General features: G+C 47.6%; 1 protein-coding gene across 7 annotated transcripts in view; it reads left to right on the top strand.

Annotated features, from left to right (window-relative positions):
- Positions 1-10,000, top strand: part of heatr5b (HEAT repeat containing 5B) — a 100,879-nt gene that overhangs the window by 41,492 nt on the left and 49,387 nt on the right. For all 7 annotated transcript variants that reach the window (XM_045223916.1, XM_045224029.1, XM_045224014.1 and 4 more), the window contains 8 exons: positions 44-153; positions 357-520; positions 763-938; positions 1,368-1,473; positions 2,026-2,216; positions 3,440-3,599; positions 4,572-4,761; positions 5,028-5,197. In XM_045223916.1, the coding sequence (XP_045079851.1) occupies positions 44-153; positions 357-520; positions 763-938; positions 1,368-1,473; positions 2,026-2,216; positions 3,440-3,599; positions 4,572-4,761; positions 5,028-5,197 (1,267 nt within the window). The remainder of the gene's footprint in view (positions 1-43; positions 154-356; positions 521-762; positions 939-1,367; positions 1,474-2,025; positions 2,217-3,439; positions 3,600-4,571; positions 4,762-5,027; positions 5,198-10,000) is intronic.

Here is a 10,000-nt window from a genome sequence, read left to right as displayed (position 1 = left end):
TGGTCCCCTCCCCTCCTGACCGGTTGTTGTTGTCTATTCTCAGTGTCCCGTCAGTCATCAAGGTGCATGGGACCCATCTGAAGGCCAGTGCAGCTATGGTGAGGCTGAGGCTCTACGACATCTTGGCTCTGCTACCTCCGAAGACATACGAAGGTAAGGCTGGGTGAAATATTACAGCTGTTGTACTTTAAAGTCACGCTCTTAAATTAGAGCTTTGATCCGAGCAGTGGTGTTGAGTTGTTAGTCATACAGGGCTTGTTTACTGGACCCTGATCAAGTCTAGTCCTGGAGCACAAAGCATATGTTCAATCTGTGTCCGGGAAGGTGGCCCTTACCTTTCAATCTGTCCTCTGTAGGTAGTTTCAATGCCCTGCTGAGAGAGCTGGTAGCAGAGTTCACTCTGACTGATAACTCGGCCAATACCACCACCTCGTTGCTACGCTCCCTCTGTCACTATGACGACAGTGTTCTCATGGGGTCCTGGCTCCAGGAGACTGACCACAAGTCCATTGAGGACCAGGTAACTGACTTACTATAGAGGTTACAGTAAAACTAAGGGCCCAACTCCCCATGGCGACTCCAGTTCAGGAGGATGTAACAATGCATTGTGTAGAACCTCATGGTTTTCTATCAGATGGAATCGTGTCCAATCTGTTCATTCTGTTTCTATCTGCAGTTGTCAGAATGTTTCACATCACTGAATAGACCCCTGCTTTTGTTAATTGTGTGTGTGTGTCTGTGTGTGTGTGTGTGTGTGGTTAGCTCCAGCCCAACAGTGCGTCAGGAAGTGGCGCTCTAGAACACGACCCCTCCTCCATCTACCTGAGGGTACCTATGGGCGAGGCCATGCCTGGACCCCTCCCCCTTGGCGTGTCTGTCATCGACGCCTCTGTGGCTCTGTTCGGAGTGGTGTTCCCTCATGTCTCCTTTAAACACAGGTGAGGCTACCTCTCAGTCTAAACTCTGACCCCTGACCCTAACCCCTAACCCCTAACCCCCCCGTGGCTCTGTTCGGAGTGGTGTTCCCTCATGTCTCCTTTAAACACAGGTGAGGGACCTAGTCCACTGACACTTGACATTCCTAGTAGAATCTAATAATGTTTGTCTCAGTCTTCAGAGGTGTCCAGGCCAGTTGAATCAGTAATGCTTCCTCTAGATGATGTCCAACAGGGGGACTGGCTGGGGTTACTTCAGGAGAGGTTTGGGAAACTCTAGATGATGTCCAACAGGGGGACTGGCTGGGGTTACTTCAGGAGAGGTTTGGGAAACTCTAGATGATGTCCAACAGGGGGGACTGGCTGGGGTTACTTCAGGAGAGGTTTGGGAAACAATGTCTTTTATTAATCACTCACATTTGTCTGTGTTAGGCTGCAGATGCTGGACCACTTTGCAGAGTGTATAAAACAGGCCAAGGGGGTCAGACAGCAGGCTGTCCAGCTCAACATCTTCACCGCTGTACTGAGCGCCCTCAAGGTGAGGCCTTCTAACATATACAAACTCCTGTTAAAGTGGCACAGGAAAATCTCCTAAACACAAAAACCTTTCCAGTAGTGGCAGCTTACTCCTGGAATGCATATGAGATAGGAGCTCATTGGACTGTCTGTATTTGGCTGATATGTATCAGGGCGAGAGACCCTCCTGGACGGTTTTGACTCCAAAGCTGTTCCTGGAGAGAAACCCTCCTGGACGGTTTTGACTCCCACCCTGTTCCTGGAGAGAGACCCTCCTGGACGGTTTTGACTCCAAACCTGTTCCTGGAGAGAAACCCTCCTGGACGGTTTTGACTCCAAACCTGTTCCTGGAGAGAAACCCTCCTGCACGGTTTTGACTCCAAACCTGTTCCTGGAGAGAGACCCTCCTGCACGGTTTTGACTCCCACCCTGTTCCTGGAGAGAGACCCTCCTGGACGTTTTTGACTCCCACCCTGTTCCTGGAGAGCTACCGTCCAGGAGGGGCCTGGTATGTGTCCTGTCCTCTCCTCCCCAATCAACCAATGAACCAGCCAATCTTCTCTCCTCCCTGTAGGGTCTGGCAGAGAACAAGTCTACCCTGGGTCCTGAAGAGGTCCGTAAGTCAGCCTTGGCTCTAGTGATGGGTGCCCTGGACAACCCTAACCCCATCCTGCGCTGTGCTGCTGGGGAGGCCTTGGGAAGGATGGCTCAAGTAGTGGGGGAGGCCACATTCATCGCCCGCATGGCCCAGTACAGCTTCGACAAGTACGACCTGTCTGTTGATACTCATCTCTAGCTAGCTTCATGTGGCCCAGTGGCTTTCCTCTCTGAGAACGGTCTCTCTCTTGACCTGCTTGACCTCCGTATTTGCACTGTTGTCTTTTTGCACACAATATCAACTCACAATATCATGTCACAATATCATGTCACAATATCAACTCACAATATGTCACAATATCAACTCACAATATGTCACAATATCAACTCACAATATATCACAATATCAACTCACAATATATCACAATATCAACTCACAATATGTCACAATATCAACTCACAATATGTCACAATATCAACTCACAATATATCACAATATCAACTCACAATATGTCACAATATCAACTCACAATATGTCACAATATCAACTCACAATATATCACAATATCAACTCACAATATATCACAATATCAACTCACAATATCAACTCACAATATCAACTCACAATATCAACTCACAATATATCACAATATCAACTCACAATATGTCACAATATCAACTCACAATATATCACAATATCAACTCACAATATATCACAATATCAACTCACAATATGTCACAATATCAACTCACAATATATCACAATATCAACTCACAATATGTCACAATATCAACTCACAATATATCACAATATCAACTCACAATATCAACTCACAATATATCACAATATCAACTCACAATATATCACAATATCAACTCACAATACCATGTCACATGGCTTCTTTATCTTCCTCTGTCATATGCCTCATGTCTATTCAGAACCCAACCATTAAGCTCTTAGGCATCTGTGTTTACTAAGTAGTTTGCCTGTTTTATCAAGTTGGTGCCTCATTAACGTTCTCTCCTCCTCTCCTCTCCTCTCCTCTCCTCTCCTCTCCTCTCCTCTCCTCTCCTCTCCCTCTCCTCTCCTCTCCTCTCCTCTCCCTCCCCTCCCTCCCTCCCTCCTCTCCTCTCCTCTCCTCTCCTCTCCTCTCCTCTCCTCTCCTCTCCTCTCCTCTCCTCTCCTCTCCTCTCCTCTCCTCTCCTCTCCTCTCCTCTCCTCTCCTCTCCTCTCCCTCTCCTCTCCTCTCCTCTCCTCTCCTCTCCTCTCCTCTCCTCTCCTCTCCTCTCCTCTCCTCTCCTCTCCTCTCCTCTCCTCTCCTCTCCTCTCCTCTCCTCTCCTCTCCTCTCCTCTCCCTCTCCCTCTCCTCCCTCTCCCTCTCCCTCTCCAGACTGAGGTCAGCCCGTGACGTGGTCTCCAGAACAGGTCACTCCCTGGCTCTGGGCTGTCTACACAGATATGTAGGAGGGATTGGCTCAGGGCAGCACCTCAAAACCAGCGTCAGCATCCTATTGGCCCTAGCCCAGGACGGAACCTCCCATGAGGTCCAGGTGAGTGAACGGTGGACAGGTGAGGCTCTCTGAGTCTCAGGCTGCATTCTGATTCGCCACCCTTCTCCCGACGTGTGCACTTGTACACCCGCTAGAGTGGCTTTAAAAGCGTGATACTGCTGTATGCATTGGCAGGAGGGGTTTCCCTCTAGCAGAGAATCTGGACATAACCTGCTTCAAAAAGCCAGCTCCTTCCCTAATACTGGAGAAGTCTAACGGGCCAGTTTCCCGGACACGGATTAAGCTAAAATCCTAGACTAAAAAGCAGTTTGTTGATTCTCCATTGAGTTTGCTTTTTAGTCCAACTCCTTAATCTGTATCTGGGAAACCGCCCCAATGTTTAGTTTCTCCATATACGGTGTGCTTTATATACGGTGTGCTTTATATACGGTATGCTTTATATACGGTATGCTTTATATACGGTATGCTTTATATACGGTATGCTTTATATACGGTGTGCTTTATATACGGTATGCTTTATATACGGTGTGCTTTATATACGGTATGCTTTATATATGGTATGCTTTATATACGGTGTGCTTTATATACGGTGTGCTTTATATACGGTATGCTTTATATACGGTATGCTTTATATACGGTATGCTTTATATACGGTGTGCTTTATATACGGTATGCTTTATATACGGTGTGCTTTATATACGGTGTGCTTTATATACGGTGTGCTTTATATACGGTATGCTTTATATACGGTGTGCTTTATATACGGTGTGCTTTATATACGGTGTGCTTTATATACGGTGTGCTTTATATACGGTGTGCTTTATATACGGTATGCTTTATATACGGTATGCTTTATATACGGTGTGCTTTATATACGGTGTGCTTTATATACGGTGTGCTTTATATACGGTGTGCTTTATATACGGTGTGCTTTATATACGGTATGCTTTATATACGGTATGCTTTATATACGGTATGCTTTATATTTGTCCCTCCTCTCTGTCTCTACAGACGTGGGCGCTCCACTCCCTGGCTCTCATCGTAGACTCCAGTGGTCCCATGTACCGAGGCTATGTGGAGCCCACCCTCTCCCTGGTTCTGACCCTGCTCCTAACTGTACCCCCCTCACACACTGAGGTACACCAGTGTCTGGGACGATGTCTGGGAGCTCTCATCACCACCGTCGGACCCGAGCTACAGGGTGATGGTCAAATGCAACTAGACTACCGTCTCTAGCTTTCAGGCTAGCTAGTATTACCTCTAAAATACAACTAGACTACCGTCTCTAGCTTTCAGGCTAGCTAGTATTACCTCTAAAAGCATTGATGTGCCAGCAGATGGCAGTGTACTGCTCCAACATATTTACAGACAAGTCATGAATGTGGTGTTTACAGATGACAACTTTTACTTTGACTGCTAATGAATGCTGCTGATCTCTCTTCCTCCTCTCCCCCCCCGTCCCTCCAGGTAACGGAGCGACCATCTCGACGATCCGCTCGTCATGTCTGGTGGGCTGTGCCATCATGCAGGGCCACAGTGACTCTCTGGTGCAGGCGGCGGCCATATCCTGCCTCCAGCAGCTACACATGTTTGCCCCACGCCATGTGAACCTCTCCAGCCTGGTGCCCTGCCTCTGTGTGAGTGTGTGAGAGAGTGGGGGGCGTATACGATGCAGGCTTAGGTTTGTGGGCGTGGCAGGGGGCGTGGCAATGGCCGCGGTTGGCCCCGTCTGCGCAGCTGAAGTTTAGAAGCCTCGATCTTGCCGGTGTAGAGACAAGTTAAGAGAAGTTTTTGATTTTTACGACAATTTCCTGCAATTCTACAAATCTCTATGTAGCTGAGAGACATTTTTCAGTTTTAAAGCAGATTTCCTGCAATTCTATGCATTTTGCCATGGCTAATGCTGTTTCTTTTGCTCAAACATAACAAAATCAATACTGCTAAATTCATAGTTTATTTTATATTCTCGCTGATTGTCTATCTTTTATTTTGGTGATTGTTAGTTCTCAAAGATTATGTTATAAAAAAATATATAGGTCAATTATCTTTTCTAAATACTTTTACATCCCAAAAATGTATTTCAAAAAATTGTGACACTAAAAAATGCTTAGGCGGCCTGCCCAATGATTTTTATGGCAGAAAACTCCCTGTGATGATTGACGCTTAAGTTGCATTTTCCGTCTATACATTTCTATGTTGTGGTGGGTTGACGTGTGTGTGTGTGTGTGTGTGTGTGTGTGTGTGTTGTGGTAGTTTAAATCAAATCAAATTTTATTTGCCACATGCGCCGAATACAACAGGTGCAGACATTACAGTGAAATGCTTACTTACAGCCCTTAACCAACAGTGCATTTATTTTTAATAAAAAAGTAAAATAAAACAACAACAACTAAAAAGTGTTGAGAAAAAAAGAGCAGAAGTAAAATAAAATAACAGTCGGGAGACTATATATATAGGGGGGTACCGGTGCAGAGTCAGTGTGCGGGGGCACCGGCTAGTTGAGGTAATATGTACATGTGACTATGCATAAATAATTAAGAGTAGCAGCAGTGTAAAAATATGGTGGGGGGGCAGTGCAAGTAGTCCGGGTATCCATGATTAGCTGTTCAGGAGTCTTATGGCTTGGGGGTAGAAGCTGTTGAGAAGACTTTTGGACCTAGACTTGGCGCTCCGGTACCGCTTGCCGTGCGGTAGCAGAGAGAACAGTCTATGACTAGGGTGGCTGGAGTCTTTGACAATTTTGAGGGCCTTCCTCTGACACCGCCTGGGATAGAGGTCCTGGATGGCAGGAAGCTTGGCCCCAGTGATGTACTGGGCCGTACGCACTACCCTTTGTAATGCCTTGCAGTCGGAGGCCGAGCAGTTGCCATACCAGGCGGTGATGCAACCAGTCAGGATGCTCTCGATGGTGCAGCTGTATAACTTTTTGAGGATCTGAGGACCCATGCCAAATCTTTTCAGTCTCCTGAGGGGGAATAGGCTTTGTCGTGCCCTCTTCACGACTGTCTTGGTGTGTTTGGACCATGATAGTTTGTTGGTGATGTGGACACCAAGGAACTTGAAGCTCTCAACCTGTTCCACTACAGCCCCATCGATGAGAATGGGGACGTGCTCAGTCCTCTTTTTTTTTTTCCCGTAGTCCACAATCATCTCCTTTGTCTTGGTCACGTTGAGGGAGAGGTTGTTATCCTGGCACCACACGGCCAGGTCTCTGACCTCCTCCCTATAGGCTGTCTCATCGTTGTCGGTGATCAGGCCTACCACTGTTGTGTTGTCGGCAAACTTAATGATGGTGTTGGAGTCGTGCCTGGCCATGCAGTCATGGGTGAACAGAGAGTACAGGAGGGGACTGAGCACGCACCCCTGAGGGGCCCCCGTGTTGAGGATCATCATGGCAGATGTGTTGTTACCTACCCTTACCACCTTGGGGCGGCCCGCCAGGAAGTCCAGGATCCAGAGGTGTTTAGTCCCAGGATCCTTAGCTTAGTGATGAGCTTTGAGGGCACTATGGTGTTGAATGCTGAGCTGTAGTCAATGAATAGCATTCTCACGTAGGTGTTCCTCTTGTCCAGGTAGGAAAGGGCAGTGTGGAGTGCAATAGAGATTGCATCATCTGTGGATCTGTTGAGGCGGTATGCAAATTGGAGTGGGTCTAGGGTTTCTGGGATAATGGTGTTGATGTGAGCCATGACTTCATGGCTACAGACGTCAGTGCTATGGGTCGGTAGTCATTTAGGCAGGTTATCTTAGTGTCCTTGGGCACGGGGACTATGGTGGTCTGCTTGAAACATGTTGGTATTACAGACTCAGTCAGGGACATGTTCAAAATGTCAGTGAAGACACTTGCCAGTTGGTCAGCACATGCTCGGAGTACACGTCCTGGTAATCCGTCTGGCCCTGCGGCCTTGTGAATGTTGACCTGCTTAAAAGTCTTACTCACATCGGCTACGGAGAGCGTGATCACATAGTCGTCCGGAACAGCTGGTGCTCTCATGCATGCTTCAGTGTTGCTTGCCTCGAAGCGAGCATAGAAGTGGTTTAGCTCGTCTGGTAGTCTTGTGTCACTGGGCAGCTCGCGGCTGTGCTTCCCTTTGTAGTCTGTAATAGTTTTCAAGCCCTGCCACATCCAACGAGCGTCAGAGCCGGTGTAGTACGATTCAATCTTAGACCTGTATTGACTCTTTGCCTGTTTGATGGTTCATCGGAGAGCATAGCGGGATTTCTTATAAGCGTCCGGGTTAGAGTCCCGTTCCTTGAAAGCGGCAGCTCTAGCCTTTAGCTCAGTGCAGATGTTGCCTGTAATCCATGGCTTCTGGTTGGGGTATGTACGTACGGTCACTGTGGGGAAGACGTCATCGATGCACTTATTGATGAAGGCAGGGACTGATGTGGTGTACTCCTCAATGCCACTTATTATTTATTTTTTATCTGTGTGTATGTGTTGTGGTGGGTTGACCTGTGTGTGTGTGTGTGTGTGTTGTGGTGAGTTGACCTGTGTGTGTGTGTGTGTGTGTGTTGTGGTAGTTGACCTGTGTGTGTGTGTGTGTTGAGGTAGTTGACCTGTGTGTGTGTGTGTGTTGTGGGTGTTGACCTGTGTGTGTGTTGTGGGTGTTGACCTGTGTGTGTGTTGTGGGTGTTGACCTGTGTGTGTGTGTGTGTTGTGGTAGTTGACCTGTGTGTGTGTGTGTGTGTGTTGTGGGTGTTGACCTGTGTGTGTGTTGTGGGTGTTGACCTGTGTGTGTGTTGTGGGTGTTGACCTGTGTGTGTGTGTGTGTTGTGGTAGTTGACCTGTGTGTGTGTGTGTGTGTGTTGTGGTAGTTGACCTGTGTGTGTTGTGGTAGTTGACCTGTGTGTGTGTGTGTGTTGTGGGTGTTGACCTGTGTGTGTGTGTGTGTGTGTGTTGAGGTAGTTGACCTGTGTGTGTTGTGGTTGTTGACCTGTGTGTGTGTGTGTGTTGTGGTAGTTGACCTGTGTGTGTGTGTGTGTGTGTGTTGTGGTAGTTGACCTGTGTGTGTTGTGGTAGTTGACCTGTGTGTGTGTGTGTGTGTGTTGAGGTAGTTGACCTGTGTGTGTTGAGGTAGTTGACCTGTGTGTGTTGTGGTAGTTGACCTGTGTGTGTTGTGGTAGTTGACCTGTGTGTGTTGTGGTAGTTGACCTGTGTGTGTTGTGGTAGTTGACCTGTGTGTGGTAGTTGACCTGTGTGTGTTGTGGTAGTTGACCTGTGTGTGTTGTGGTAGTTGACCTGTGTGTGTTGTGGTAGTTGACCTGTGTGTGTTGTGGTAGTTGACCTGTGTGTGTGTTGAGGTAGTTGACCTGTGTGTGTGTGTGTGTGTTGTGGTAGTTGACCTGTGTGTGTGTGTGTGTGTTGTGGTAGTTGACCTGTGTGTGTTGTGGTAGTTGACCTGTGTGTGTGTGTGTTGTGGTAGTTGACCTGTGTGTGTGTGTGTGTGTGTTGTGGTAGTTGACCTGTGTGTGTTGTGGTAGTTGACCTGTGTGTGTGTGTGTGTGTGTTGTGGGTGTTGACCTGTGTGTGTGTGTGTGTGTGTGTGTTGAGGTAGTTGACCTGTGTGTGTTGTGGTTGTTGACCTGTGTGTGTGTGTTGTGGTAGTTGACCTGTGTGTGTTGTGGTAGTTGACCTGTGTGTGTGTTGTGGTAGTTGACCTGTGTGTGTTGAGGTAGTTGACCTGTGTGTGTGTTGTGGTAGTTGACCTGTGTGTGTGTGTGTGTGTTGTGGTAGTTGACCTGTGTGTGTTGTGGTAGTTGACCTGTGTGTGTGTGTGTGTGTGTTGTGGGTGTTGACCTGTGTGTGTGTGTGTGTGTGTTGGAGGTAGTTGACCTGTGTGTGTTGTGGTTGTTGACCTGTGTGTGTGTGTTGTGGTAGTTGACCTGTGTGTGTTGAGGTAGTTGACCTGTGTGTGTGTTGTGGTAGTTGACCTGTGTGTGTGTGTGTGTGTTGTGGTAGTTGACCTGTGTGTGTTGTGGTAGTTGACCTGTGTGTGTGTGTGTGTGTGTTGTGGGTGTTGACCTGTGTGTGTGTGTGTGTGTGTTGAGGTAGTTGACCTGTGTGTGTTGTGGTTGTTGACCTGTGTGTGTGTGTTGTGGTAGTTGACCTGTGTGTGTTGTGGTAGTTGACCTGTGTGTGTGTTGTGGTAGTTGACCTGTGTGTGTGTTGAGGTAGTTGACCTGTGTGTGTGTTGTGGTTGTTGACCTGTGTGTGTGTGTTGTGGTAGTTGACCTGTGTGTGTGTGTGTGTTGTGGTAGTTGACCTGTGTGTGTTGTGGTAGTTGACCTGTGTGTGTGTGTGTGTTGTGGTAGTTGACCTGTGTGTGTGTGTTGTGGTAGTTGACCTGTGTGTGTGTTGTGGTAGTTGACCTGTGTGTGTGTTGTGGTAGTTGACCTGTTTGTGTGTTGTGGTAGTTGACCTGTTTGTGTGTTGTGGT

This window comes from Coregonus clupeaformis, chromosome 1, assembly GCF_020615455.1.
Source record: "Coregonus clupeaformis isolate EN_2021a chromosome 1, ASM2061545v1, whole genome shotgun sequence".
Classification (NCBI taxonomy): domain Eukaryota; kingdom Metazoa; phylum Chordata; class Actinopteri; order Salmoniformes; family Salmonidae; genus Coregonus; species Coregonus clupeaformis.
The sequence above is the reverse complement of the archived record's forward strand: the minus strand, read 5'-3'. Positions and strand labels throughout refer to the sequence as shown.